This window comes from Saprolegnia parasitica, assembly GCF_000151545.1.
Source record: "Saprolegnia parasitica CBS 223.65 unplaced genomic scaffold supercont2.4, whole genome shotgun sequence".
Classification (NCBI taxonomy): Eukaryota; Oomycota; class Saprolegniomycetes; order Saprolegniales; family Saprolegniaceae; genus Saprolegnia; species Saprolegnia parasitica.
Window position 1 is genome coordinate 1,009,808 of NW_012156398.1, and position 26,592 is coordinate 1,036,399.

Sequence of the window (26,592 nt, forward strand, 5' to 3'; positions counted from 1 at the left end):
CGACGGATCGGTTTCACGCGGTTGCATTGGCGATGGACCGGCCGCAGCACCACATCACGCGCGACGAGGTCCCGACCGTGGACCTCGACGAGGCGCGGACGTCGCGGTCCTGGGAGTGGGTCCTTCTCGCGGCGGCGAAGGAGCCGGAGCTGCCGCTGCACGTCCTCGACACGGCCTTTGTCCACCACGGCAACGTCACGGCGTGGTACTTTACAGCAAAAGACGGACTGCTCCTGCGCAAGTCGGCCAAGCACTTGACTTTAGCGCTACTTGCCCAAGCATGCGTCAAGATCGCATTGGCGTACGAGAAGAACGTCGCCGCACATGCCGCCGTCGTGTGGCGTGACGGCGTGACCGACTGCCAGGTAGTCTCTCCTCTTCGCATCGTCACGCCGCTGACGCAAGTGTACATAGATGCTCTCGGCCAACGACTTGGCTATCGCGCTCGAAGGGCTTCCAAAAGGCTCGCTCGTCGTCCATGCGTACGTGCACCCGAAAGGCGACGTGCATCCGACGCGATTTGCCACGTACGAGTACGACCACAGGTACATCTGCCGCATGGAGAGGCTGCGCGCGACACGCAGTGTAGCCTCACCAAGACAGGCAAGCCGCAGGCCAAATGCACGCGGTTCGCGCTCGGAGCGCAGCGCATTGTGTCGAAAGACGCCAGCCTCAACGCCGCGATGGGCAGTGCGACCATGACACTTCTGGGGTAGCCATCGCGGGAGGACCACTGGCTGTACTATATTATGCCTCCTTGCTAGTGCGGTCGAGAAGCATCGCAAGTGCCGCGTGGTGGCTGCGACGCTGTACTTTGTCGTGGACGACGCCGGCGGCCTCTACCTCGTCAAGACGGCGACGTGCATGACGACGCCGCTGGCTCAATCCAAGCCAAAGAAGACGGAGGTGCCAAGCAGCAGCGCTGTCTTGGGCACGACGCAGCGTATGCTGCTGCGCGCGCAGCTCGACGATCTCAACGCGCCGGACGAGGCCGCTGTCCAGGCGATTCTGCACCCCAAGAAATCAGCTCTCAAGCAAGGGCGGCTCGCGTCCCTGCCCAAGCAGACGACGATGCGCGCGTCATCGCCAATCAACAACAACCACATTGCAGCGGGGAAGCTCCTTTCGCGCGTGGAACGCCGCGCGATCTCGGCGGCGAACCTTGGGTCGAGCCAAAAGAAAGGGTGTGTCGGGGACTTTTGCCACATCGTGGTGGACCCGGCCGATCGCATCCAGCGCGGGTCGACGCCGAGCCTCCTTGGGTTCCCGAAAGGCAACAAGAGCCTCGCGGCGCGTGCCGCCAAGTATGAGAAGAAGGCACAGACGTTCATGGAGAGCCTCGAGGGCGCGCCCAAGATGGACGCTGGTGACAGCGACATTTGGGCATCGCTGACGACGGCCAACGGAGACCCAGGTTGCACGCCGCACACGATCCCGTTCAAGTACATCGCGCAAACGCGCGTTGAGAAGAACCATGTCGACCATTACATTCGGCGCTATGTCAACGGCGACGACGTCGAGTACATTGGCGAGCTCTACGACGACGGCGGCGACGGCGAGCCCCTCGGCACGGTCTTCCCGGGGTACTACTACCAAGACGTCGACGTGTGCGCCAACTGCTTTGCGTTGTATTCGCTCATCGAGGAGGCGCGCGTCAAAGCGAAAAGCCGCGCGGCCGCAAAGATGAAGCGCAAGCGGGCGCGGATTCCTGAAAACACCACGGCGAAGGCGGCGCTGGCGACAACGGCTTGGGAGGCGGCGTGGGCCGACGCGGTGAGTGTCGCCAGCTCGATTACTCTGTTTGAGATCGCGGAGCTGCGGAGCTTTGTGCACCCGCCGCCTGCGATCGCAATGGTGGCATCGGTGCTGCTCATTCTGCTGCTGAAGAAGCCAAACATCTCAGTGTCTCGGATGATCTCAACGACGATGGCAACGACGTACACCGGTACTGGAGTCTTCTCAAACGAGAGCTTGCGCACAGCGATAAGCTCCACGCGCGGCTGCTCCACGTGCACGTGTCTGACTTCTCCGCCGACCAAGTCCAGCGCGCGCAGCGGTACACGGCCAACCCGCTGTATCGCGCCCAAGTCATCGAGCCGATCTGGAAAGGCGCCGCAAAGCTCTGCACTTGGTACCTAGCTACGCCGCTCGCTATGTTGACCGGCGGGTGCCAATAGGACGCTCGAGGCACTGCGCGCGTACCACTTGTGGCAGCCCACCGTCTGTAGCCTCGAAGCACCTCTCGAGACACCACCGCCGACGGTCGACACGAATAGCACGCTGCGCGCGTTGGCGCAAAACAAGCAGATGGCGCGGCTGGCCGGGGCTCGCGTCGAGCCCGAAGCCGACCCCAACCGGCAGCACGAATTTACGTGCGATGACGGCGTGACGACGATCATGTACCAGGTCCTCGGCCTCGGCTCCGTTGAGCTCTCGAAAGCCAACCTCGTTGTGTGGCCCGACTTTTTCGACACGCTCGAAGCGACGCGAGTCTTCCTCCGGTCCGTTCTGACCGCGCACCCGGGCTGTCAAATGCTCGTCTTCAACCTCCCGGGGCAAGCCAACACGACCTTCGCCAACGATGCATCGCTCTCGAATCTCTTCTTGACGCGCTGCGTGCACGAGCTCCTTACGTCGCTGAACGCATCGGGCCGCTTCTCAACGTCGGTCCCCTTTCACCTTGTGGGCTTTGGCCATGGCGGCCACCTCGCAGCCTGCTTTGCGATTCAGTTTGGCGCCATGTACGCGCCGCGGCTCCAGAGCGTAGCGCTTGTCAATGGGTTTGCGTCCATTGACACGCAGCTGGCGGGCATCTTGCACGGCGCCGTGAACCTCTTCCAGTGCCTTCCGCACACGCGACCGGACTTGCCCGTCTCGTACTTTAGCAAATTCCTCTTTTGCGCCGAGTACCTCCAGCGCGTGGACCCGAATCTGGCGCTGAGCATCTACACGGCGGTGACGAACGCGATTTCGCTCGAAGGCCGGCTGCGCATCTGCAAGGGCGCGCTGCACAACGTCGACCTTACGGCCCAGCTCAGCGTCATTAGCGTCCCGATTGTGGTCGTGCAGTCGGTCGAGAACGCGCTCGTGGCGCCGACCAATGTCGATCCGTTTCTGCAAGGTACAAACTTGCGTCTCGGGGTCGCTATTGAATGTTGACTCTAGGTCGGTCCTGTGTGCATGTGTGGTCGCACCAGCAAGGCAAGAAGGGCGAGCTCAACGACCGCGGGCGCCAGCTGCTCGCGCAGGCGCTGAGCGCGCCGGAAAAGAGCGCCTTTGTCACGTGGCTCCGCGCCGGGCACGAAGTGCGTCAAGAAGCAAAGCACTACATTTGCGATCTCCTCGACGTCCTCGTCAATTGGCCAGCCAGTCGCCCGGACGTCAGCGCGCCGGCCGACATGGCGGTCGCGCCATCTCCTGTGACAGAAGTGCCCACACCCTTGGTCGCACCGCCAGCAGTACGAACGACCGAGCCGTCGACCGAAAAGCCCGATGGGAGGCGAGTTCGAGGTCCGTCGCTGCAAAGTATGCCGCCGCCGCTGGTGCCGCCGCTGGTGCCGCCGCTGGTTGCAGCGACCGAAGTACTGTCGAGCGAGCCGGACGCGACTTTCTACTACGAAACCGAAGCCAACGCCGCCAAGCAGCGCCTCGACGAACAGATCAAGCTTGCAGAGCTCAACGCACAGCGCCGACGAGAGCAAGAAAAAGCAGAGACAGAGGCGCGCCTCGAGGCGCTGCGCTTGGAGCAAGACCGTCGGCGCAAGCAGTGGGAAGACGAGGACAACGCGCGGTTGGCGGCGCTTGACGCAGAGCTCCAAGCTCGGCACGGCGCTCGAAGCCAAGTGCGCCATGCGGTTCAAGACGCTCTCTGGACCGCCGATGTGCACGTCGCCAAAGCCCTGGAAGCCACGACGGTTCCGTCCACGTCGATCCCAGATGATCTTTTGGTCGACGTCGCGCCGCCGGCGCCAAATCGTCGACTGGAACTGCGCGAGACGCTCCTCGCCGCGCACGAGGTGCCCGTGATCACGAGCCTCTTTGAAGAGCTCGAAGCGGAAGAAGAGAAGAGCCGAAAGCTCGGGCTACTCAAAGTCGAAGAGTACGCCCACGTGCAACATCAGGTACGATGTACCAGTGCTCTCTAAACAAACTTGACACGTTGATACATAGATGGCCCTAGCACAAGCCGAACGGCAGAAGCAAGTGGACCTCGAGCGCGTACAGGCCCTGCTGGTGCTGCACGTGGCCAAGGCCATTACGATTCAGACGTACGTGCGGCGGTTCTTGGCGCAGTGCGCCTTGCAGCACCTGCGGGACGAGGTCTCTCACCCTTCCTTTTGTTGTCTAACTCTGCGCTGTAGCGCCAGCGAATGTTGCGACGGGCGCGCGCCGGGGCCGAGATCGTCCGCGTCGCCCGCGGCGGTCTCTCGCGGATGCGGACGCGGGCGTACAAGACACGGAAGATCGAATTGGAGCGGTACCTCTCGAGCACGCAGCTCGTCCAGCGCTGGTATCGCGGCGAGCGAGCGCGCAAACTCTATGTGGCGAAACGTCGGCTCAAGTACGCGGGACTTTTGCAGCGCGCGTACCGTGGCCACCTCGGGCGGCGCAAGGCCAACGCCATTCGAGACTCACAGACGCACGTGCGCATGCTCCACGCCAAGGCGACGCAGCTCCAAGCCACGTACAAGATGCACCGCGAAAAAGAGAAATTTCTGCGCGTTCGCGTCCGGACGCTGGCGGCGAACGAGCTCCAGCGCGTCTTCCGCGGGTACCTCGCCCGGAAGCGCGTCGCTCGCATGCACGAGTGGGACCGCGCCGAGCCAGGGCCGGAGAAGCTCACGCTCGGCCTCCAGCGCATCGAGGCGTCCAAGGTCGAGTTCGAGCGGCAGCAAAAGGAGATCGACGCCCTTCACCGCGCGCAAGCGTCGGCCGAGCGCAAGGTGTCCGAGATCCACGCGAGTCTAACGGATGCGCAGAAGGAGCTCTCTGTGCTGGAACGGGAGCTCCAGGAAATCGACCAGATCGAGACCGACTTGCACGAACTCACGCACGAGGCCGAGATGCTCAAGGCCCGGGGCGGCGTCGAGCACGCCGAGCGTCAAGGCCTCGGCAACGGCATCGTCTTGAACGACCCGTCGTCCAACGGCGGGTTTGAGACGAAAGAAGAGGCGCGTCAGCGCATGGCGGACGCCTACGCACTCGAGATGGCGATCCACATCAAGCGCAACGAGCGCGAGAAGAAGAAGAAGGAGCTCGAGGCCGAGTTCACGAGCGTCTTCCATGACGTGCAGCTCAAGAAGCAGGCGCTCGAAGAGATGGAAGCCAAGCTCAGCGACATGGAGGCGACGCGGCTGCGGAAGGACCGCGAGTTTGCGCGCATGCAGCGCAACCTCATGGAGCTCCTCGAAGAGCAAAAGTACGAACTCGACATGATCCGCGAGAAAGGCATCGAGCTCGAGACGGCGACCGCCACGTCAGCAGCCGCCGCTGCCGCCACGGCCATGAAAGCCAAGGAGCACGAGAAGAAATCCCAGGCCATCTTCGAGTCGACGGAAGAGCTCATGAAGTTTCAGTTCATGGTACATCTGGATACGACTCACTGGAACCCGTGGTGTCATGCAGGTCGTAGTCCATGTCGCTCTCGTACTTTAGCTCGCTCAACATGCTCAAGAGTCTCCGCGACATCAACGCCGACACGACGGCCGCGGCCATTTCCAGCACGGCCGAGACGGCAGCGACAGCCGCGGCGGCGGCGGCGGCGGCCAACATACCCACGATGCAGCGGCTTCAAATCGGAAGCAACGAGCTCATGGACGCAGCGTCGAAAAAGAAGAAGCTCGAGCTCCTCGAGCGCACGAAGCGCGAAGACGAAGCCAAAGCCGCGCTGCTGCAGCCGTTCCCAAACGCGATGCGCGACTGGTCCATCGACGACGTCCAGCGCTGGCTCGAGGTGCTTTCCCTCTCGCAGTACAAGCAAGCGTTCCGGGAAGGCGCGGTCGATGGCGCGCTCCTCCTCGAGCTGCGTCCCGAAGACCTCTCCGACATCCTCGGCGTCACGCACAAGGCGCATTTGCTCAAGATCCTCGTGTCGCGGAAGAAGTACTTGCCGTTGAGCCAGCAAGACAAGGTCAAGGCCGATGTTGTCGACAAGGAAGACGCGGCAGCCAAGACGCGAAAGGGCGTGCCAAGCGCCGACACAGTGTTCAGCCAGGCGCGCAACGGCCGCTTGAAGCGCCTCATGGAGAGCGTCGAGGCCGGCTTCGACATCAATGCCGAGGACGAGAAGGGCAACACGCTGCTATCGATCGCGGCGCAGAACGTCAACCAAAAGATGGTCGAATTCCTCGTGCTGCGGGGCGCGAATGTCAACCACAAGAACGCGCAAGGCAACACGCCGCTGCACTTCGCCATGGCGTACGACAAGGACGGCGTCCTCGGCGAGTACCTCATCGGGCACGGCGCCGACGACACGATCGAAAACGCATTCGGTCTCTCGCCTTATGACGGTATTTCGGCCGAGTAGACTAGTTTCGGTGGCTTCTACACTTGGTAGTTGAGGAATAGAAGAAAGCGTTGGTAGATGCATCCGTCCTGGCGCCATCTCGTTGAAAGAATCACAGACACAACGTCGTCTCGTATTAGTGGCTCGAGAGCTCCAAGAACTCGTCCATGATCTCGTCGTGCAGCAGCTAATAGGCAGCGTGAGCACAGCATGATCCAATACGATATGAACCTGCGGGTACAAGCTCAGGAGCGTCGAGATGTAATGGCCCAAGTCGCGCTGGCGCTTCTCCACAAAGTCGGACGAGAGCGACGAGCCGAGGTATTTCTTGCTCGGCAACGACGGAAACGAGCTCGCAAGGTGCGGGTACTTTTCCCGCAGCTACGACTCCACCAGCATGGGCATCACGGTGAAGAGTCGAGACATACCAGTATGTCGATCGCACAAAACTCGCGGTATCGGCGAGCAGCATTCCACGACTACACACTGCAGGTTAGCAGGGCGCCGTCCGACGTGGCTGTCACCACGTACGCGCAGGCGGGCGCTGGGGTCCTGGACGTTGCAGCGCAGAATGTACTCCTAGCCGTCGCCGCCGTGAGCGCCCGACTCGGCGTCGCTCTGAAGCCGACGGTACCGTGTAGAACTTGCCGCTGTCCTGGTCCAGCGCCTCGTAGCTCCCAAAGACGTCGACCTTGACGGCCTCGTGCATGACCTCGGCCATCGTCGCGGCTTGCCTCGACTGCTGCTTGTTTTCACTGGATAGATTTGCGTGGTGTCGGTGAAAAACGTGAACAACGTGAAAAACAGAATCAGATCAACCGCTCTCGCTGCGCAATGCGTCGTTAAAGCCCGCTTGGCAGCGCATTGAGTGATCACAGAGAAGAGAGATGCGTAGTAGCTTCCTGTCAGCGTATGCGAGACCTATTTAATAGTACCAATCGACCACACGTCTTGCGTCTTGACTCGCAACCCAAGCGACGATATGGACTCGGCAAGAACGCGCCGCAGCTCTCGAGCGAACGCAGAGACGTGGATTGCAGTTGGTGAAGCGGCGTACTTCAAGCCCGTGCTTCAAGATCCTATAGACACGTCTGGCGTCGTGTCCTTTCTGCAGAAACTATCGGCTAGCCCGGCCGACGCGCAGCGTGATTTCCAGCGCATCTCGATGCACTCGTTCCAGGCCTCTCGTATGCTCCAGTTTTCGCGCCTCCTGCCGTGCCTGTGGCACGCACATAACCGGCGGTCTGTTCGTCGAGAGTGCCTGTGGCACGCACATAACCGGCGGTCTGTTCGTCGAGAGACTTGAGAGAGCGTGTCAAAGTTCTACTATCGAGGGCGTATCCAGATCAGCGCCAGAAGGGCACTTTGAAAAAGATGGCGCACTGCGTCTTGACGTCGCGGGACCTCTTGCGCGAGATGGGCGCGTACCAGAGCGGCTGCTACGCGGACCTCCTGCCCTTCCTTCGCCTTCTACAGAGCACGACGCCCCGCTACTTTCGGCTCAGCGACCACGGCGCCTTCCACGCCCTGCTCGAGCCTTGGCGCTCGGTGTTTAGCATTGACCGCTTCGTGCGCGCCAAGCCCGAGTGGGCCTCGTACGTCTTGAGCTACGCTGCGATCTACGGCAAGGTCGAGCTGCTCGCAGACTTGCACGCCCAGGGCCACTTTGTCAACGACGAGATTGTGTGGGCGCTCGCGGCCGAGCACGGGCACGTGTCCATCTTTGCCTTCTTGGCACGCATCGTCTGCGACCCGTACACGGCCACCGCCATGACGCACGCCGCCAAGTACAATCAACTTGCTGTCGTGCGCTTCTTGGACTCGCACTTTGGTCCGTGGCGCAACCGGTGGCCGCTCACGACGGCATGCAACCACGGCCACGTGGACGTCGCGCGCTACTTGTATGCGCACAGCGACGGCGCCAGCGTGCCCAACCTCATGCGCGGCGCGGCCATGCACGGACACCTCGCCGTGCTTGCGTTTTTGCACGAAAGCGGCTACGCGCACTGCAGCACGCTCGAAATGGACATGGCGGCCAGCCACGGCCACGTGGACGTGGTTCGGTATTTGCACACGCATCGAGGCGAGGGCTGCACGATGCGAGCCATGGACCTCGCGGCCATGCACGGCCACTTGGACGTTGTACAGTTCTTGCATCAACATCGCATCGAGGGCTGCACGACGGACGCGATGGACAGTGCAGCGAGTGAGGGCCACCTCAAGGTCGTCCAGTTCCTGCACGAGCATCGAGGCGAGGGCTGCACGACGGACGCCATGGACGGGGCCGCGATGCACGGGCATCTGGACATTGTCCACTTCTTGCACGAGCACCGGCGCGAGGGATGTTCAACGTCGGCGATGGACGGAGCAGCCATCTACGGCCACACGGACGTGCTCGTCTTCTTGAGCGAGAAGCGCCATGAAGGCTGTTCGGACGCCGCGCGCGCGTACGCCGCCAAGCACCAACCGCCGCACATCGTGCGCCTCCTCAACACACCCCGTCCTAGCTGAGGCGATGTTGAATTGTTGAATTGTTTTGGGCTGTTTTCTCCATCTGCGACGCCACCGAGAAAAGAGAGTGTGCGGACGAAGAGCCTTCTTCGTTCGAATGGATGATGATCTACTGTGTTGCCTACTTCTGCTTGACAATTTCCGCCTCCCTACACGACACATGAGGATCCATCCGAGACCTACGGAGTTGCGACGTACCAAGGGTTGACGCGGCTGTCGTCCGACCCGTCGTCTTCGTCCCACACGACGCGTAGCGCTTCCCACGGTAGGAGGCCGTTGGCCAACACTGGCAGTGACCCCGCCGTCGACGCGTTAAAGTACTCGGTCGGCATGCCCTTCGGGTCCCGGAACAAGACGCGAACCTTCTCGCCCGCCTTCCACGACCGGTTGACCGCCGTCTCGTAGCGCTTGGCGTCGACGAGGAACTCGGGCAGGCGGTTCTCGAGGCGCAGACTCACCGTGATGCGTGACGGCACCACGTCGGCCGGCAACTTGTCTTCGAGCTTGGCGCGACCGCGGCCCCGAGGTGCGACAGCATCGTCGCCCTTGAGCTCCGCCGCGTGCTTCTTGACGAGCGATTCGGCGACGGCCACGAGTGCCGTGGCCATCGGCGGCAGCGTCGGGAACCGGCCGTCGCAAAAGAGCTTGCAGTTCTTCGCGATGAGCTTGACGTCTGCGATAAAGGCCGCGCTATTGGGGTACTTGTCCTGCTTGATGCGCGCCGCCATCGTCGAGAGGTCCATGGGCTTGAGCACAATGTCCTTGTACGTCGGAAAGTCCGTCATCGAGACAGGTTCGAGGAACGGACCCGCGTTCACGTCGTGCTTGAGTTTGTTGAGGATGCGGAGGAGGACGCGGCCGACCTTTTGCGTCGCAGACGGGAGCGTGCAGAGGTGGCTCTTGGGCTCGAGGCGCGTCACGAGCGACTCGGACGGCGTGAGCACCAAGACCGCGTACGGGTCACCGTTCCCGTGGTGGTACCCGACCTTGGAGACAGTGCACGCGACGGTTTGCTCGTGCACGACCGTGTCCACGGGCCGCGCGAGCGGCGTCGCATGCTTGACTTTCGCGTCGTCGGCGAGCGCCTGCGCGTGGCCGTTGCCAAAGTACACGACGTTGTGGCCGACGTCGGGGCAAAAGTTACGCGCGGCCTTGGGACGCAGCTGCAGCCAGTCTTTCCGCGTGAGCTCGACGACCATGTCCATCCAGAGGTCCATGACCACGCCTTGCCGGAGCCACGCCGCGAGAAGTACGAGCAGCTGCGGCACCGTCTTGCTGCCCGCGACCATCGGTCGCCACCCGAGTCGCTGGGCGCGCCAGTGCGACTGAAGACACTCGGCCGGTAACGCGTCCAGCATGCGCGCTTCGGTGGTTAGCGTGCTCTCGATGGCGTCGGCCAGTGACTGCACCGACGGCGCCGGCGTCTTGTCGCCGAGTAGCGACGCGAGTCCGGCGAGGGCCGTGCTCACGGCTTGCAGGGCGGGTGCCGTTGTCGGGAGGGCAAACACGGGCAGCGGGAGACACGCCCCGAGGCAGTAGGTCGACTCGGGCGCGAGGTCCGGTGGCGCCACGTACGGGACCTTGAGGTGCGCGATGATGTCGTCTGCAATGAGCTCGAGTTTTTCTTTGAGCTCGACCTCGCGGATGCCCTTGGGGTTAAGCCACTGGAGGAGCGAGTCGATCTCGTCTTCCTTCGTGTACGTGTGGAACGCACCCGTGTCGTTGTGCTCCCAGACCAAGAGGGGACCGTCCATGACGTAATAGCGGTGATGGAACCGGTCTTTGCCCAAAGGCGCGCAGCGGATGCGGAGACCGCTGAGCTGTTGACGCAGCATCGCTTCCTTGGCGCTCGACTCGCGGCTGTACGCGGCCTCTTCGGCCGACCGCTCGGCCGTAATGTTGGCGTAAAACTCGGCAATGAACGCGTGCTTCTTCTTCGTCGCGTCCGAAAACACATTGTTGTAGTTGGTCGGAATCCCTTCGTTGATGCACAGTTGGCGAAACGCCTCTTCGCGTTCGCGCCGGCCCTTCTCGGCGTTGCGTCGCACCTGGTCGCGGTCTCGCTCGTCCTTGCGGAACTCGCGCCAAATTTCAAACTCCTTCTCGACGTTGTGGTGCATGTCATTCCTAACCACAAGGTTTTTCAGCAAGCAGGATACCCACATGTCTTCGTACCGGACACGTTCGAGCTGCAGCAATTCGTGGCAGGCCCACGACAGCGCCTGCACGCGCAATTCGAGCGGCAACTACCCAAACCCAGTTGTTGGCACAGTAGCGTGCTACGCATTCGTACCTCGCTAAACTCGGTCGCATCGAGCGCATCAGCAAGCGCGTCCGTCGATGGCGGTCTGGACGTCGCGTGCAGGTAGAGGGCCACGTCGGCCGCGCAGGCCTCTCGCAGCGTCGCCGCCGCGCGGCCAATCTCCGACTCGGCGCCGTTGTACAAGATCGCGTTCGACCAAATGAGGTCGAGGTCGTCGAGGAAGGCGTCCGGGTTCGCTTCGTACATGCGCGCGTGCAGCTGCGTCAGGAGCGTGTGCAGATCCATGGGCCGCGTGACAATGCTCGGGTAGTCGGCCAAGTTCATTGCTTCAAAGTCGACGGGTCGCAAGAACGGACCCGCGTGGGCGTGCTGCATGAGCGACTGCAGCACGAGCTCGCGCCCGTACCAGCCGTCCCACGCGCCGACGAGATACGCGTCGAGTGGTCGCGACGCCGAGAGATGCAGCAGTTGCCGCAGCGCCTCGGGCCAGTTGAAGACCGTGAGAGCAAACGTCTGGTCGCGGAGGCCGTAGACCGTACCCGCGGTTTTTGGCAGCGGCGACCGAAACTGCGTGTACGTCGGCACTTCGCGCACGAGCGTCTCGAGGACGGCGACAAAGATTTCGCTGCGCACGAGCGACGCGCCGCCATGCACCATGCAGAGCACGAAGCTCGTAAACGTCAAGGTCGGCGGCAGGGCGCTCAGGACGTCGCGGTACGCGCCGAGAAGCTGGTACAGCATCGCGAGGTCGCCGAGGAGCTGTCCCGACAGCGTCGGCGTGAGCGGAAACGTCGTGTCGACCGGCCACTGTGGCACGCGCATCTGGTCGTCTTCGGGCAGCTCGAGAAGCACGTCGAGGTCTTCCATGGGGTATTTTTTCTTCTCGAGCCGGTCCTTCTCCATCTGCTTGCGGATCTCTTCGCGCTGGCGGCGCTCGTCGTCGGCCTTTTGTCGCCGCTCGAGGACTTCGCGCTCGCGCTGGAGGCGGCGCGCTTCAACATCCGCCTTTTGCTTCTCGTGCTTTGCGACGCGCACTTCGAGGCTTTCGTGCATGCGGTAGAGCTGCTTGAAGAAGGCGCACTGGAGCCAGCCCTCGAACGGCGCCCCGAGATTCCCGACTTGGTTGGCGATAAACTTGCAGTGCTCGATGAGAAACTTGATCGTGAGCGGATACCGGCCGAGGATGCTCTGCTCGATCACTTGCTGGAGCGTCGCGCGGTAGCTCAGGCCCGGGTGCTTCGGCAGCCACTCGCGCAGCACCGAGGCGATGTGGAAGCACGCCTCAAACATAAGTCGCGGCTTGGTAAAGTGGCGGCGGTAGCTCCAGTGCGGGAGCATGCCCGATATCGGCCCCGCAATCTTGTACCACGCGTGCGCCGTGATGACCCACAGCGTCGGGTCGCCGTCCGTGTAGTCGAGGCACCAGTCCGAGATCTCGGGCAACCACACGCGCTGCGTCGCGCACTTGGGCGGGTGCCGGAACCCGCACTCGAGCAGCTCCAAAGAGGCTTCCGAGACGCCGTCGATGCGGACGCTTCGGACGCCGTCGGCGCGCATGAGGTCGTCGAGGTCGGCGCCCACGACCGTGGGTGTCCGGTTGTGCACCTTGACGTACGACGTGGCCGGCGTCTTCTTCTTTCCGATCGGTCGCGTGTCGCTCTCGGACGGACTGCTCTCGTACGGATCCGGCTCTGCACTCACAGGCGCGGGCGGCGGCGGCGGCGTGCGTAGCACGCTGCTACTCGCCGACGACGACGAAGACGACGACGACGACGACGACGAGCTGCTGTCCGAGCTGCTGCTTTCGTTGCCCGAGTCGTCGGCGCCGTCGTACTGCCGACGGACGCGCGCAGCCGATTGGTACCGAGGGTACGGATGCCGAAAGACCGCCGGGAAGAGAGGCAGGCCCTCCATCGCGTCGTCGTCGTCGTCAGCAACGTCGTGACAGGCCCCGTCGAGTTGGTCGAGCTTGGGCTTCTTGGCCTCGGCGGCAAACTCGGCTTCGAGTGGTCGCTTGCGCTTCACGTGGGACTCTACACATCGCGAGGCGTCGTGAGAGCACGTCGCATGTGCCATCGGTCGACCGGTTGTCGCATCACTCTCCGTGTTGACGTCGCTCTCTGTGTTGTGGTCATCGTCGTCCTCTTCGTCGGAGGCGAGCTTCCGGGCGGCCGGGTTCTTGCCCGATTTCGTTGGCTTGCGCTTCCGGGCGGCCGTCGCGGACGGCGGGGCAATGTCCGGCATGTAGTATCGCACTGGTGGCGGCAGCTCCTCGAACGAAAGCGGCTGGACGACAGTGCCAAAGGCCATGATGAGCGGTCGCTGGTCGCGCGGAAGCTCAAACACGTCGAGGCTAATGGGTTGTCTACAGAGATGGTAAGGAAGACGGCGTTCCTGGCCGACACGAGACGTACCCCGACTGATCGCAAAAGTAAAACTGGTCGAGGTTGCGAAGCACGTCGCCACCCGCGTCGTTCGGGTGGAAGTTGTAGATGCGACCATCGATCGCGCTTTCATCGACTTCGACGGGGGCGTTCGTCGCCAAGTCGGGCGCCACGAGCTCCAGTTCACGACGCCCACGCAGCTCGACGGCGCTCGGCGTGCAGACGTCGCCGGGATCGCCTTTGACAAGCTGGATCACAGTCGCCGAGGCCTGTTTTACGACGGGAGGTTTACGCTGGGGCGTGGGTAGCAAGTGCATCATTGGCGGTGGCGGCGGCGGCGGCGTTGCGATGGCCTTCTTGACGGCCTTCCCTTTCGCAGCCTTTGTACCTGGAGGCGGCGGGGGTGGCTTTGGCTTCGGAGCCGCCTTCGGTTTCGGTTTGGCCCGAGGCTTTGGCTCGGGCTTTGGCTTGCCGGCTTTCGCTGCCGCGGCTTGTATTTCCTTGGCCGTGTTGGGCGACACGCGAAATCGGATCTTCTCGAGAGGCTGTGGAGGCGGTGCTGCACTATCGGAGCTGTCATCGTCCGACGATGAGTCGCCGGAGCTCGAGCTGCTACTGCTGGGACTGCCGCTGCTCAGACTGCTGCTGTCGGAGCAGTACTGGCCCTCGCGGGCCATCAAGTCGCTGAGGGTCATCTCGGTCACCATGGTCTCGCTACAAGGTGGCCATGAGCTCGCTCCTCGATGCATGCCACATACGTCCTGTCGCGTCCTTGTCTCCGCGGGGCTACTGGCGGCGAGCGTAACGAACAGACCTCGACCGGGTTTGTGGAGGCAGGCAAACTAGGGCCCAAGAGGAGCCAGCCATCCCCTGGTTTTATTGCCGAAAGTCCGAAATTAAAGTATTGGCCGTTTTTTCGCGGGCAAAATTCGGCATGGCTAGAATCACGCCATTTCGCGCCAGAATTTACAAGATGTGGCCGATCGCTGGACGAGGCGTATGAAACCATAGCGCACAAGCATACAACTCGCAGGCTTTGACACGTGACCATAACCGACGTATGCAGCAGAGACGCGCATGCAAGCGTTGTCGTCGGCTGCCGCGTTGGAGTGTACTACCGGTGTTCCATTCGTGTCGATTACACGTGAAGGCAAAGTCTGCTGGTGGAGCTATTGTGGATCATTGATTGCCTGAGGCGGTTTATCTGCGCCAGCAATACTGCAGCAGTCCTGCAGAAAACTGGTTTGGGCTACCGAGACTACGTATAAAATTCCGGGCTAAACTATCCAGTGGGACGCGTCGTTGGCTTTTTCATGGCACTTGCTTCCGTTAGAGCATCTAGAAACGCATTCAAGCGATCGGCTCTCGAGTGGGATGTCCTGGCACGCGCCCTTGCCACTTGTCAAACCGAGATAATCTCGGTCGAGTCAGTGTGGCGCCTTAAGTTGCGTGATTCTAGTACCTGTACCCCTCGCAGCTTGAAATTCCGAAGTGTCCGAATTTCGCACCGCGCGTCCTATTTCTAGCGCACACACCAAATCGCCATGTGACACACTATTTCCCAGTGACGACGACCGCAAGCAGCATGGAAGGGCGCCCCGCTCCGCCTGGCCGCCGGCCCAAGGCGCGCGTGCCTGTCAAGGCCATGGACATGCATGTCGAAGCAACCATCGACGCCCCGGTGCTTCCGTCGCCGACTCTAAAGCAAGCGGTCGATGAGATCGAACAAGGCGATGGCGCGACCTCGGACGCATCGACGTGCGACGATGCCCCGCCCGATGCCAGCGAGGAAGAGGCTCGGCAGGATGCACCGACGACAGAAGTGGATGCACCCTCGAGCCCATCAGCTGGCAACGCGAACGTAGCGACGCCTGTGCCCGAGGACGACGTTAACGTGGCCATCGTTGACGTCGACACGACCGTAGCGACGGAGCCCACGCCGCCGTCTTACAACGACGCTACGGACGCTGTACCTGCGCCGGAGACGCCGATTGAAGAAGCGCCGCCGGCCACGGGGTCGTACTATGGCCTCGAAGCCCTCCTGGCGCCGTTCACATCCGTGCCCGACGTCCCACCGCTTGAGTCGCTCGAGTGCGTCTATAACGAGGACGCTGTGGAGCTGCAGAAGCTCATCTTTCGCGCTGTCAAGATGTGCACGAACAAGAACAAGCTCAAGCTCGAAGAGTTCAAGATCAACGGGCGTCTGTATGGCAATGGCTTCATGGAGCCCCACGAGTACATTGACGCGATCGCGGCCGACGTTGGCAGTCTCGAAGTGCTCATCCTCGTCCCGTGCATGCTGCGCTTGCAGCCCGACCGCATGGCGAAGAAGACGCTCTGGCTCGCCTTGCGTGCGTACCGAGCGATGCACCTCGCCGCGTTGACGCGCCAAATCGCACCGTTTTGAGACGCCACGTAGCATATGTACTACTCCTCTGTCAACGCCGTCTTGCATACCGCTATCATTCGGCGTAGCTAAGAAGCCCACTGTGCGACTCGACGGCGCGGACGGTGTCGAGTCGCCGGCGGTCCTTCGCATCTCGTTCTCGCCCGCAGCAGAGCATGTCTGTGGAAGCAGAAGACAGATTCAACGATCACTTGCGGTACGAAGCTGGCAGCGCCGTCGACCCCATCGCATCCTTCCGCCGTTCTCGAACGCGCAAGTGTGATTTTCGAACTTTCCACATTTCCGCCGCGTACCTTGCAGTTTGTATACGGCGCTATCGAGGGGTAGGTTCCCTGGGTTGACGGACATGCAAACGGGTGCTTGTCACGCGCATACAAACCCCACGTCTAGTGAAACGCCGCATGCCAACGCCCGGACCGAAATATCGAAAGATACATTTGAGCTGGAAATTGGCCCAGCGCCGGTAGCACATTAGATTCGATTTTGTGTTGCCCGATGACGATGGCCCGGCCCGACGACGACCTTGCCGTTGACGTCGCCGTGCGCACGACGTGCGACATGCTCGCAGACGACCCGATGGACGAAGAAGAGGACGTGGTCGACGACGACGACGAAGATGAGGACGACGAGATGGACGGCGACGCCGGCAGCAGCAGCAATTGCAGTAGCAGCACCGAAGACGATAGTGTCCCGTCCAAGCGGTACTGGCGAGAGCAGCTCGAGTTCCTGCGAGAATGCTCTGGCGGTGAAGACGACGACGAGCACGCAGACGATGCGCTCACCGGCCACAAGCGCGCTGGCACGCGCGCCAAGCCACGCAAAACGGCCGCCAAACCCGTCGCGACGCGGACGCGGGTGTGGACGCAGGTCGTCGGCTTTGACGACCTCAAGCAGTGGTTTCACGTGCCGATGAAAGAGGCCGCGCTGCACTTTGGTGTGCAAATTACATCGCTCAAGAAGATGTGTCGGCGCAATGGCATCAAGCGATGGCCGCACCGCCAAGTGCGGTCGCTCTCTCGCGCGATCGACTCGATCATGTCGGCCATGGGCACCGCGTCGCCCAAAGAAAAACAGGAGCTCGAGCAAATGGCGCTCGAGCTGCGACAGAAGCGGCAGTCGGTCATTGACTTCCCCAACAAGCAGCAGTCCTCGCAGCAATCGTCACAATCGCACTTCTCGACGGTCCTCAGCAAAGCCGTCATGTCACCATCGGCCTTCAGTGAGAAGGAGATGGCGATGATGGCACCGCGCGTACCTCGGGTGCGGGCCAAAGTGGCACCGCTACAAGCGCACACGGATGGCATCAAGGTCGAGCCGTGCCTCAAGTCGGAGCTCGACGACGACCTCAGCCCGACCAGCAGCAACGGTAGCACGAAACGCGGCGGCCGCTGGCTTGCCGAAGAGCACCAGCTCTTCCTCGAAGGACTTCGCGCGTACGGGAAGAACTGGAAGAAGGTCGCACAAGTCGTGCCAACGCGGTCGACCGTGCAGATCCGAACGCACGCGCAGAAGTTCTTCAAGCGCATGTCCCAGGAACGAATGTCACCGACGGCGTCCGGGAAGGAACATCACATCTACCTGGCGTCGGACGCCGAGGCTTCTGCGTGGTTTGAGCCCGTCGAGCTCATCGCAGACGACTGCCCAAGTGGCGCCAAGTTCTTTGACCAGCATCGCGACTTCTTTCCCGAGTTCCCCGACTTTGACGCGACCCTCGAGCAATTCCAATTTTGACGCGTTAATTTAGACGACGACGACATACGAGGACGTATTACACGTCGTACACATAGTGACCGAACGGCGGTCTGGCTTAGATTAACGCGTTCAAATACACCCTGTACACAGTCTGCCATCGCGAGGACTATGGTAGCAGCGTTGCGCTGTCGTGGTATCGTGTCTCGCCAACGAGGCGCCTGATATCCACTTTAAAAGAATGCGTTTCGGACTGCCACGTATTAAACGTGTTAATAGTACAAACCTACTCGCGTTAAATAATTAACGCCGTTCAACGCGATTAACCCGTTCGGACTTAACGGCCTGACGCAAAGATTTGGATTTCGGAGACACATGACCAACATCGAGTCGGTGCTCCAAGCCCGGGAGCGACAGCAGCTGCGGCCCCGGCGCCTCACGACGCCCGTAGCCTACACGGACGAGCTACTCGGCGGGTTTGCGCCCCATGCCATATCTCCCATCCGCCGCCTCCACAGCCATGCGGCGCTCGTCAAGCGCTTGGTCTGCGACAGCGTGCTGGATGGCCACCACGGCTGCGTGAACCGCCTTAGCTGGAACCGCGATGGATCGCTCCTTGCATCGGGCTCGGATGACACGAACGTCGTGCTCTGGGACTTTCATCGCCGTACGTCGTCGACATCTCTACATATCGTCATCGTCTTCTCATGCGATGTCTAGGGAACGCCCGCCTTACGATCGCGACGGGGCACTCGATGAACATCTTTGGCGTGTGCTTTGTGCCTGGGACGAACGACCACGTTGTGGCGTCCGCTGGCATGGACTGTGAGGTACGTCTGCACCACGCGCCGTTCCGTCCGCAAGGCTCGGAGCTTCTCGCGAGCCACACTGGACGCGTCAAAGACCTTGCAGCGTCCCACCTCGTCCCACACGTCTTTTGGAGCGGCGGCGAAGATGGCATCGTGCGGCAGTTTGACATTCGCGCGCTCGGCGATCGCAACAACGCCCGGAACACGCTCGTCAACCTCGGTCGCCCGCGTCTCGATGCCCGGCGCCTGACCGTGATGGGCATGAGCATGCACCCGGCGGACGCAACCAAGATGGCGATAGCGTGCGGCGACCACTATGTTCGCATCTTTGATCGACGCATGCTCCGCATGAACGAAGAGCACGCTTCGGTGCCGCTGCAGCTGCTGACGCCGCCCCACTTGCACTTTGACGCCGGTCTGGATTCGCTGACGCGGTACCACATCCGTGAAGCCCATGGCACAAGCGTCCAGTACAGTCCGGATGGCAACCAGATCTTGGCCAACTACCACAACGACCACATCTACCTCTTTGACGTGAACGAGCGGACGGCGTTCAAACCACTCGAGCCGGTGTGGACGCATGGGATGCACATGGACGCGTGGGCGTACGACAAACCGGCGCCGTCCGAGCCGCTCAACGACCTACTCGACCTCGCTGAGAAGTGCGTTGAGTGGTCCAAGCCGTCGGCGGCACTCGAGATCCTCCGCACGTTGCGCCCGCCGAACTGGCAAGACAACGCGATTGTCCTTCGGCTCTGGACGACACTGGCGCGCGCGTACATCGGGCGAGCATGGCGCGGTGATGGCTTTCTCGCGCTGCAGTACGTCCTTCGGTGCCTTCAGCGGACGCCGACGCCGACGGACGACCTGCTGCTCGTCTACATCCAAGCACTCTCGGCCAGTGGCCGCCAGCGCGCCAGTCGTCGCGAGGCCCAGCGTCTCTTGCGCACTGCGCCCTTGCTGGCCGAAAAACTGGCTCCGTTTCTGCTCAAGCGCCGACGCCCAAGCGTCGAGTCTTCACTCGAGGACGAAGACGACGATGATCAAGATGATCAAGATGATCAAGATGATCAAGATGATCAAGACGATCACAGTGACGACACGGATAGAATGGACGAGAGCGAAGCGACAGAAGGGGGCGCGTACGAGGATGCGACGTTCGAACTCGCGTCGTCGCCCGAGAGGTCCTCGCCATCGTCGGAGTCGGAGTCGTCGAGTGGACGATTGTCGATCGAGAGCGCGGACGAAGGTGGTGTTGCACCCATCGATTGGGGCAATTTCCACCTCGCGGACGCTACAGATGCCACGCTGCACGTCCTTCGGCGCTACATTGGCTACTGCAACCTGCACACGGACATCAAGGAGGCGACGTTCTTTGGCGACGAGCACATTGTGGCCGGGAGCGATGACGGATACGCGTACATTTGGGACCGCGCGACCGGCTGCCTTGTGAACGCGCTCAAGGCGGACGAGGACATTGTCAACTGCGTGCAGGGCCACCCGCTCCAGCCCGTGCTCGCGACAAGCGGCATCGAGAACGTCGTCCGGCTCTGGTCGCCGGTCGCCGACGTCGACGTGTCACCGACGGAAGACGAGTTGGACGCACTCGTGGGGGCGAACCAGCGGCAAATGCAACAAGAAGCGACGTTTCACGAGCGGCACCGCCACGCCGCCCGCGTCACGCGTATCATGGAGAACCCCGAATTGCTGCGGATGCTCTTGACGGGCCGGCCGACGGAGGGTGCGTCGGGTGGGATTCCACCGTGTGCCCAGAGCTGATTGCGTGCGTGCTTTGGTTCAGAGACAGAGTAGCGTAGTATTGTGCAACACTACAATGAGAAACAACTCGATGAACTAACTGTCCACTGAGAATGTCATTTGACGATTTCTCCACACCAAACGACAAAACAGCACGTCGTTTCAAGGTTGGTGGCAACAAATCGAGTCGCTTACTGGTCCTGCGTCGGCTTCATCGTCGGGAACAGAATGACCTCCTACACACCGAGCGCAATCGTTCAATAACAAGCAACTTGGGAAGCGTACGCGAATGTGGGGCATGCCCGTGAGCATCATCACAAGGCGGTCGATACCGATCCCAAACCCGGCGGTGGGCGGCAGACCAAATTCGAGCGCGTGGCAAAAGGCTTCGTCCTTGACGTGTGCTTCCGTGTCGCCCGTCTCGCGGTCCTTGGTTTGCGTCGCGAAGCGCTCGCGCTGCTCGTCCGGGTCGTTGAGCTCCGTGTAGGCGTTGCAGAGCTCTTTGCCGCCCACGAAGAGCTCGAAGCGCTCGGTCACGAGTGGCTACAGGTCCATTCGATTGCGTTTGAATCCATAATGGCAAGGAAGGATGTACGTCGTCGCGGTGGGCCTTGGCGAGCGGGCTCAGCAACGCTGGGTGGTGGATGAGGAACGTCGGGTTCACACACTGCGGCTCGAGGTACTCGCCGATGAGGCAGTCGATGACGCGGGCAGGGGTGTGCGGCTTGGGACACACGACGTCACGTGCGTCGCAGATGGCGAGAAGCTTCGGCACCAGCTCTAGTTTTGGCGGTGAGAAAAAACACTCTAGAATCGGGTGCATAAAGTACATACCAGGGTCGTCCATGGCGGGCAGGGGCTCGCCCAAGGCTTCCTCCAGGCCTTCCAGGATCGAGATGCGCTTGAATGGCGGCGAAAAGTCAATGGATTGGCCGTTCCATTCGACGTTGTACGACCCATTGACCGACTGCACAAGGCGTAAGTGTTGTCAAGGACGCGTTCTGATAGGATATAGTAGCGTAGAGGAAGAGAGTCGGAAAGGATATCAGACAACATGTCTTCGGCCGTCGTCATGAACGTGTTGTAGTCAGCGTACGCTTGGTAGAACTCGCACATCGTGAACTCGGGGTTGTGGGACTGATCGACGCCTAGAAAAGAACGGTTGGAAGAGAACCGAGTTTGGTGCCAAGTACCTTCGTTGCGGAAGACCTTGCCGATCTCGAAGACACGGTCCATGCCGCCAATGACAAGTTGCTAGAGTCCGTGAACATGAAGACAATATTAGCAACTGGTGCTATACCTTGAGGTACAGCTCTGGGGCGATGCGGAGGAAGAGGTCGGTGTGCAAAGCACGCGACGTTGTCGTAAAAGGGTTGGCGGCCGCGCCGCCAGCAGCCGTGCACAGGATCGGCGTCTCGACTTCGATAAAGTCGCGGTCTTCCAGGTACCGGCGAATGTATTGAATCACCTACGACCCAACGATTAAATGCAGTGAAAAGAGCAACACGTATGGCACCTTGGCGCGCGTCGTGAAAATCCCTCGGACGTCCTTGTTCGTGAGGAGGTCAAGGTACTTTTGGCGGAACCGAATGTCCTAAACACGCTTGTGAGAAGATGGCAGCTGTAAGCGATGCGTACAATCTCCTTGAGGCCGTACTTCGAGTTGGGGAACGGCGCCAAGCAGGGCGAGAGCACGCTGACGTGCTGCGGAATGATACTAAGCTCGCCTTTGCCCGACTTGCCCGGGAAGCCGTGGACGCCAATGATGTCGCCACGCCGAAGCGAGTCATGCACATGCTCAAAGGCCTTGTCGCTCGTGTCGTCGGCGTTGGCGTAGTGCTTGCGCTCTGCAAGCACTTGCACTTCGTGGCCGTCGTTGCAAATGTCGAGGAAGATGAGCTTCTTGCTCGCCGCGCGGATGGATGTGATGCGCCCTACATATCGTGAGCCATGGCATTGAGTGTGAGCGTTATACCGGCAAGCGAGACGGGCACATCGCTCAAGCGGGCCTTTGCCGGCAGGTCGTCGTACTTGGCGATAAAATCCTTGACCGTCATCGTTACGGGAAAGTGGTTCGGGTACCGCGTGTAGCCCTCGATGTCTTCAAAGCGGCGATGGGTCATGTCTTCGTCCTTGTCATCTCTAGTCGTCGAGAAGAGGCGTGCCCATGGGCGGGCGGTGGCGGCGACGGACGAGCGCGCCAGGAGCGAGCGGTGCTGAAGCATCATGGCTTTCGAGGTGATCCTTGGCGTTCATTGGTTCAAGCTTCCTCGTGATTGGTGCGTTTCGGACGTTAGAAACACCCAACTTTGAACCACGCCCCAGGTTTACCACAAGCATCACGCTGCAGCAAAACAAGCAACGCAAGACAGCGGGCGTGCTTTGATAATGCAGAGTAGGTACCTCGCGACATACGTGTTTAGATGCGCGCATTGCGCCCCCGACGTACTGTATTTCGGCGATGGACGGAAGGGTTCCAAAGCTTTCAAACAGAGATCACAACCACTCGCATCCGATTCAAAAGGGGTGCGAAAAAGAATATTGAGTTCGTATTGACAAAGGTGCGAGGGAGCTTTACGACGGGTAGCAATGGCGATACGATTTTTCGGTGAGTGTTTGTGGTGGTCGGCCATTCATTACCATGCTCGCAGCTCGCAGAAGCGCCATTGATTGCCTTCGTTGCCCACACCATTGCATCAATCATTGCTGCTCCACGAAGCGACAGCAGCTCCCATCACAACGATGGTTTTACCTGTGCTTTCTTCCCGCGATCCCATGGACGCGGGGTCGCGCTTGCTCATTCGCTCATCTATAATCCAAGGAGCCAATCTGAAGCCGTTCCCTTAATTGCAGTGATTTGATTGGCCTATAATCCAAGCTGGTTTGGCTTCGTGAACGTGATCTACGCTCGCCAAGACCTTTCAAAGCTGCCACCAGCGAAGGTGCGTCAACTGTGCGCTACTCCTTGGCTCCATAGTCGAGAGCGCTAGCGGCTGCGCATGATGTTTTGCTTTACAGGACACATGTGGGGCGTCATATCGATGGATGCATTTGCGTAAGGTTGCGTGCTCGTAGCCTCAATGCGGCGTTGACGAAACTATGCCTCCGCTCAGAACTCAAGTAGTCGTCTCAGAAGCAAGATGCGCGAGTACGATGCAGTGATCTTTGGCGCCTCGGGCTTCACGGGCCAGTACATTGCCGTCGAGTGGGCCAAGACTGCCGCACCCGGCTCCCGCTGGGCTTTGGCCGGTCGGTCCCAAGCCAAGCTCGAATGTAAGCTTATTGCGAAGCGTGTTGCGCACGTCCATTCTCATGTCCCGGTGGTAGCTACGCGCGCGCATGTGCAGGCGGCGACGGGCTCGACAGAAGCGATCCCGATCGTCATTGCCGACGTCTTTGATGGTCCGGCCATGGCGGCGATGGCAGCGTCGACGCGTCTCGTGGTCAACTGCACGGGGCCGTTCCGCCTCTTTGGCGAGCCCGTCGTGCGCGCGTGCGTCGAGGCCGGTACGCACTACGTCGACATTACCGGCGAGCCGCAGTTCATCGAGACGATGGCGCTGCGCTACGACGCGACGGCCAAGCAGAACAACGCGCTGGTCGTGCACTCGTGTGGCTTTGACTCGATTCCAGCGGACATGGGCACGGTGTTTGTGACCAACCAGTTCCCCTCCGGCGGCGCCTGCGCGAGCGTTGAAGCGTTCATCTCGATGCACGGCAAGCGCGGCCATGCGACAACCTACGAGTGCATCGTCCGAGGGCTTGCGGCGGCCGACGATCTCAAGAGCCTCCGCCAAGCCAACGCGATCAAGGTATTCTTACCGCATTTCTGAACTCCGCGTCAACAGATGCGTGCAGGTGCCGTACTTTGGTCCGCGACTGACGCTGCGCAACGTGGGCTACGACCCGCGCGTCCAAAAGTACATTCTCAAGTTCCTCGGCGCCGACGCGTCGGTCGTGCGTGCGACGCAAAAGCACCTCGTGGCATCCGATGCGCCGACGCCGCCGACGCAATTTGCCGTGTACGCGACGTTTGCGAGCGCGTTTAGCTTTGTGCCGCTCGTGCTCAGTGGGCTTGCGCTCTATGTGCTCGGACGCTTCGAGGCCGGGCGCCGCCTCTTGATTGCGCACCCCGGGTGGTTTACATTTGGGTACTTTACGCACGCCGGGCCGAGCGCTGACGAGATGGCGCACAGCGGGTTCTCGCACCGCTTCTTCGCCAAGGGCTACAAGGACAAGGCGACGATCCACGCGTCGCCCGACTGGGAGGTCGTTGCGCGCGTCGACGGCCCCGAGCCCGGCTACGTGGCGACGTCGAGCATGGTCGTGAGCGCCGCGCGGGTCGTCCTGGACGGCGAGGTGCCAATCACTGGTGGCGTGCTCACGCCAGGCGCGGCTTTCCGCAGCACGTCGCTCATCGAGCGCCTCCAAGCCCGCGGCATCAACTTTACGCTGGAGAAGAGCCAGAGTCTCGTCGCGTAGACTGCGATTTTTAGGCAACAACAGCATGAGCAACTATTAGTCCGGGTGGTCTACGCCTGCTTGGTCTTGGCCGCAAACATGGAAGTGCCACGCGCACGGTAGAGGAAAAAGACGGGCGCGATCGCGAACGGAAGGTACGAGCCGAGGATCACGAGCGGCGCCGGCGTCGCAAACTCGCCAAAAAACTGCTCGACGAGGACGATGGCGTGCGCTACTGATGTTTGGAAACCACATTTGTCTCAAACAAATATGCAACGGTGGAGCGTATGAAAAGGATATCATCGTGGTCAGCGACATGGAGGCGTAGACGAGCGTCGGGACGCGGATCCATTCGCAGCCTGCAGAGATATCGTCGACAAATGCAAAGCGGCAACAGCGAGAGTATTACCGTGCAGGAAGGCGTACGTCGCCGCAATGTAGTACGGCACCTGGAGCGTCATCTCCATGTAAAAGCACACCTGCGCACCATGAGGACATAGGATGCCGATGAAGTGAATACGGACCAAGAACCACAGCGGACGCGCACCCAAGAGCGGGTCAAAGCGCCGGCACCATTCATGCAGCGCCAGCACGACGGCTTGCGGCGGCCAGTTGACGAGGGGCTCGACCTGACCAAGCGTGGTGAGGCGTCGACTGTTGGGGTCGTACGCACCTTGCCGTACGTGGCAGGGTCGTGCAAGACCGCTTCGGCATCGCAGATGAGGGCGATCGTGAGGCTCATGAGGCAGTAGCCGATGAAGAACCAGTCCAAGCCGATGTTGGCGCGCATACTGACGTTGCTTCTTGTTGCTGGACGAACGCAAAATGACGCACCCGCGCGCGAGCAACCTCTTATAATTAGTATTTATTATCAGTTTGCACAGTACACAACGCGCCATCAGATCAGCGATGCAACATGACAATTCGTCCACAAGGCTAGCCACATCGCAGAGGTAACGAGTACCAAATGTGCTGATTCTAACTCTGGTAGAAGAGGTGGCAGAAAAATAACACACAACAGAGCGTCTGACGGAACGCACGTCTCTCTTTTGATATGAACGCGTGCTTGCAAGCATAAGACCAGCCAGGTCTCCGAACGGCAATGTTCGCGCGCTCCGGAGGTTTCTGCGCTTTGGCGCCAGAAAACAGGTCCCGCTGGTAGGAACTTTTGAATGCGAAGCATTGTTTACCGGTAATAGCGACGCGCCGTCGTCGCTTGCTGCTGTCTTCAATGTGGTATGGCACCTGGGTTATCTGGGTATCCTACGTAGCTCTTCCGGAGCATCTTTGACGCCTTCGTCATGAGTCGAGTACGTCGATGGGGTCGCTGCGGTGGGTTGCTCACGCTTCGCGAGTCTTGCCTTCCTTCAGGTTTCTTGCATCCTCTGCGCTTGCCGCTCCCGGAGGAGCTCCGCCTCGTATACCGCTCGTGGCTTCCCATTTGGCTCCATGGTACTAGAAGACGTCCAATGGAGGGCGTCCTTGGTATGGCAGTTGTCTCCGCGCGCTTCCGTCGGAAGCTCGCTGTGAGGCTCTACTAGGTGCGGCTGTGAGGGCATGATGTACTCTGATAAGCGCGTCGTACTTGATGAATACAGCTGATACAACATCAGGTATAATGTGCCGCATGTGACAGTACTTAACGGGGACCTCAAAATCGCACTTCATGGGATATGCTCCGCGCGATGCGATTGGCTGATACAAATGAAACTGCGTTTTATTGATCAAAATGGCTCTATATATAGCCGGCTCTCTCTCCGGATGTCAAACATAAACAAGAAATCTTGGTAGCAAAAGCAGTCTAT

At 60.8% G+C, this 26,592-nt stretch overlaps 10 protein-coding genes across 10 annotated transcripts; 6 read left to right on the forward strand and 4 right to left on the reverse strand.

Moving 5' to 3' along the window:
- Nucleotides 1-32: 32 nt before the first annotated feature.
- SPRG_01757 (hypothetical protein) lies at nucleotides 33-6,639 on the forward strand (the record flags this gene model as incomplete). The annotated part of the gene is made up of 10 exons (XM_012340123.1): nucleotides 33-365; nucleotides 415-545; nucleotides 590-712; nucleotides 765-1,937; nucleotides 1,982-2,131; nucleotides 2,178-3,121; nucleotides 3,166-4,121; nucleotides 4,171-4,320; nucleotides 4,362-5,582; nucleotides 5,633-6,639. 10 exons carry the CDS (start codon nucleotides 33-35, stop codon nucleotides 6,524-6,526), a joined length of 6,075 nt encoding a protein of 2,024 aa, XP_012195513.1. The 3' UTR covers nucleotides 6,527-6,639.
- Nucleotides 6,535-7,271, reverse strand: SPRG_01758 (hypothetical protein). The gene is made up of 5 exons (XM_012340124.1): nucleotides 7,140-7,271; nucleotides 7,037-7,084; nucleotides 6,934-6,984; nucleotides 6,737-6,886; nucleotides 6,535-6,692 (listed from the first exon to the last, which is right to left on the reverse strand). The coding sequence occupies exons 1-5, from the start codon at nucleotides 7,224-7,226 to the stop codon at nucleotides 6,642-6,644; spliced, it is 387 nt and encodes a 128-aa protein (XP_012195514.1). The 5' UTR covers nucleotides 7,227-7,271; the 3' UTR covers nucleotides 6,535-6,641.
- Nucleotides 7,272-7,879: 608 nt separating this feature from the next.
- Nucleotides 7,880-9,046, forward strand: SPRG_01759 (hypothetical protein; the record flags this gene model as incomplete). Its single annotated transcript, XM_012340125.1, has 1 exon — nucleotides 7,880-9,046. One exon carries the CDS (start codon nucleotides 7,880-7,882, stop codon nucleotides 9,014-9,016), a length of 1,137 nt encoding a protein of 378 aa, XP_012195515.1. The 3' UTR covers nucleotides 9,017-9,046.
- Nucleotides 9,047-9,066: 20 nt separating this feature from the next.
- Nucleotides 9,067-14,488, reverse strand: SPRG_01760 (hypothetical protein). Its single transcript, XM_012340126.1, has 7 exons — nucleotides 14,422-14,488; nucleotides 13,694-14,377; nucleotides 13,364-13,644; nucleotides 11,310-13,312; nucleotides 11,192-11,262; nucleotides 9,215-11,143; nucleotides 9,067-9,165 (listed from the first exon to the last, which is right to left on the reverse strand). Exons 2-7 carry the CDS (start codon nucleotides 14,368-14,370, stop codon nucleotides 9,138-9,140), a joined length of 4,989 nt encoding a protein of 1,662 aa, XP_012195516.1. The 5' UTR covers nucleotides 14,371-14,377; nucleotides 14,422-14,488; the 3' UTR covers nucleotides 9,067-9,137.
- Nucleotides 14,489-15,214: 726 nt separating this feature from the next.
- Nucleotides 15,215-16,127, forward strand: SPRG_01761 (hypothetical protein). The gene has a single exon (XM_012340127.1). It carries the CDS (start codon nucleotides 15,249-15,251, stop codon nucleotides 16,068-16,070), a length of 822 nt encoding a protein of 273 aa, XP_012195517.1. The 5' UTR covers nucleotides 15,215-15,248; the 3' UTR covers nucleotides 16,071-16,127.
- Nucleotides 16,128-16,547: 420 nt separating this feature from the next.
- On the forward strand, nucleotides 16,548-17,919 carry SPRG_01762 (hypothetical protein). Its single transcript, XM_012340128.1, has one exon. It carries the CDS (start codon nucleotides 16,566-16,568, stop codon nucleotides 17,799-17,801), a length of 1,236 nt encoding a protein of 411 aa, XP_012195518.1. The 5' UTR covers nucleotides 16,548-16,565; the 3' UTR covers nucleotides 17,802-17,919.
- Nucleotides 17,920-18,125: 206 nt separating this feature from the next.
- Nucleotides 18,126-20,433, forward strand: SPRG_01763 (hypothetical protein). Its single transcript, XM_012340129.1, has 2 exons — nucleotides 18,126-18,426; nucleotides 18,480-20,433. The coding sequence occupies exons 1-2, from the start codon at nucleotides 18,135-18,137 to the stop codon at nucleotides 20,345-20,347; spliced, it is 2,160 nt and encodes a 719-aa protein (XP_012195519.1). The 5' UTR covers nucleotides 18,126-18,134; the 3' UTR covers nucleotides 20,348-20,433.
- On the reverse strand, nucleotides 20,434-22,580 carry SPRG_01764 (lysyl-tRNA synthetase). The gene is made up of 10 exons (XM_012340130.1): nucleotides 22,302-22,580; nucleotides 21,965-22,260; nucleotides 21,843-21,920; nucleotides 21,627-21,794; nucleotides 21,520-21,580; nucleotides 21,373-21,474; nucleotides 21,161-21,304; nucleotides 20,922-21,106; nucleotides 20,612-20,869; nucleotides 20,434-20,562 (listed from the first exon to the last, which is right to left on the reverse strand). The coding sequence occupies exons 1-10, from the start codon at nucleotides 22,552-22,554 to the stop codon at nucleotides 20,518-20,520; spliced, it is 1,590 nt and encodes a 529-aa protein (XP_012195520.1). The 5' UTR covers nucleotides 22,555-22,580; the 3' UTR covers nucleotides 20,434-20,517.
- Nucleotides 22,581-23,440: 860 nt separating this feature from the next.
- SPRG_01765 (saccharopine dehydrogenase) lies at nucleotides 23,441-24,854 on the forward strand. The gene is made up of 3 exons (XM_012340131.1): nucleotides 23,441-23,599; nucleotides 23,654-24,138; nucleotides 24,185-24,854. Exons 1-3 carry the CDS (start codon nucleotides 23,467-23,469, stop codon nucleotides 24,806-24,808), a joined length of 1,242 nt encoding a protein of 413 aa, XP_012195521.1. The 5' UTR covers nucleotides 23,441-23,466; the 3' UTR covers nucleotides 24,809-24,854.
- Nucleotides 24,801-25,602, reverse strand: SPRG_01766 (hypothetical protein). The gene is made up of 5 exons (XM_012340132.1): nucleotides 25,461-25,602; nucleotides 25,312-25,416; nucleotides 25,197-25,266; nucleotides 25,088-25,146; nucleotides 24,801-25,014 (listed from the first exon to the last, which is right to left on the reverse strand). Exons 1-5 carry the CDS (start codon nucleotides 25,575-25,577, stop codon nucleotides 24,859-24,861), a joined length of 507 nt encoding a protein of 168 aa, XP_012195522.1. The 5' UTR covers nucleotides 25,578-25,602; the 3' UTR covers nucleotides 24,801-24,858.
- Between the last annotated feature and the right edge of the window lie 990 nt (nucleotides 25,603-26,592).

Bases quoted from the DNA above. Each gene is read 5' to 3' on its own strand.
- SPRG_01758 (XM_012340124.1), bottom strand. From the start codon at position 7,226: ATGGCCGAGGTCATGCACGAGGCCGTCAAGGTCGACGTCTTTGGGAGC. The intron at 6,887-6,933 runs GTATGTCTCGAC...GTGGAGTCGTAG, and splicing joins TTTGTGCGATCGACATACTG to CTGCGGGAAAAGTACCCGCA. The intron at 6,693-6,736 runs GTTCATATCGTA...GCTGCCTATTAG, and splicing joins TCCTGAGCTTGTACCCGCAG to CTGCTGCACGACGAGATCAT.
- SPRG_01760 (XM_012340126.1), bottom strand. From the start codon at position 14,370: ATGGTGACCGAGATGACCCTCAGCGACTTGATGGCCCGCGAGGGCCAG. The intron at 13,313-13,363 runs GTCGACCGATGG...CGCGATGTGTAG, and splicing joins GGAGAGTGATGCGACAACCG to AGTCCCACGTGAAGCGCAAG. The intron at 9,166-9,214 runs GTACGTCGCAAC...TGTGTCGTGTAG, and splicing joins GACAGCCGCGTCAACCCTTG to GGAGGCGGAAATTGTCAAGC.
- SPRG_01761 (XM_012340127.1), top strand. From the start codon at position 15,249: ATGGAAGGGCGCCCCGCTCCGCCTGGCCGCCGGCCCAAGGCGCGCGTG.
- SPRG_01762 (XM_012340128.1), top strand. From the start codon at position 16,566: ATGACGATGGCCCGGCCCGACGACGACCTTGCCGTTGACGTCGCCGTG.
- SPRG_01763 (XM_012340129.1), top strand. From the start codon at position 18,135: ATGACCAACATCGAGTCGGTGCTCCAAGCCCGGGAGCGACAGCAGCTG. The intron at 18,427-18,479 runs GTACGTCGTCGA...TGCGATGTCTAG, and splicing joins GCTCTGGGACTTTCATCGCC to GGAACGCCCGCCTTACGATC.
- SPRG_01764 (XM_012340130.1), bottom strand. From the start codon at position 22,554: ATGATGCTTCAGCACCGCTCGCTCCTGGCGCGCTCGTCCGTCGCCGCC. The intron at 21,107-21,160 runs GTATGTACTTTA...CGCCAAAACTAG, and splicing joins GCCCGCCATGGACGACCCTG to AGCTGGTGCCGAAGCTTCTC. The intron at 20,563-20,611 runs GTACGCTTCCCA...CTCGGTGTGTAG, and splicing joins CGGGCATGCCCCACATTCGC to GAGGTCATTCTGTTCCCGAC.
- SPRG_01765 (XM_012340131.1), top strand. From the start codon at position 23,467: ATGCGCGAGTACGATGCAGTGATCTTTGGCGCCTCGGGCTTCACGGGC. The intron at 23,600-23,653 runs GTAAGCTTATTG...TCCCGGTGGTAG, and splicing joins GTCCCAAGCCAAGCTCGAAT to CTACGCGCGCGCATGTGCAG. The intron at 24,139-24,184 runs GTATTCTTACCG...AGATGCGTGCAG, and splicing joins GCCAAGCCAACGCGATCAAG to GTGCCGTACTTTGGTCCGCG.
- SPRG_01766 (XM_012340132.1), bottom strand. From the start codon at position 25,577: ATGCGCGCCAACATCGGCTTGGACTGGTTCTTCATCGGCTACTGCCTC. The intron at 25,417-25,460 runs GTGCGTACGACC...ACGCTTGGTCAG, and splicing joins ACCCTGCCACGTACGGCAAG to GTCGAGCCCCTCGTCAACTG. The intron at 25,147-25,196 runs GTAATACTCTCG...ATATCTCTGCAG, and splicing joins GACGTACGCCTTCCTGCACG to GCTGCGAATGGATCCGCGTC.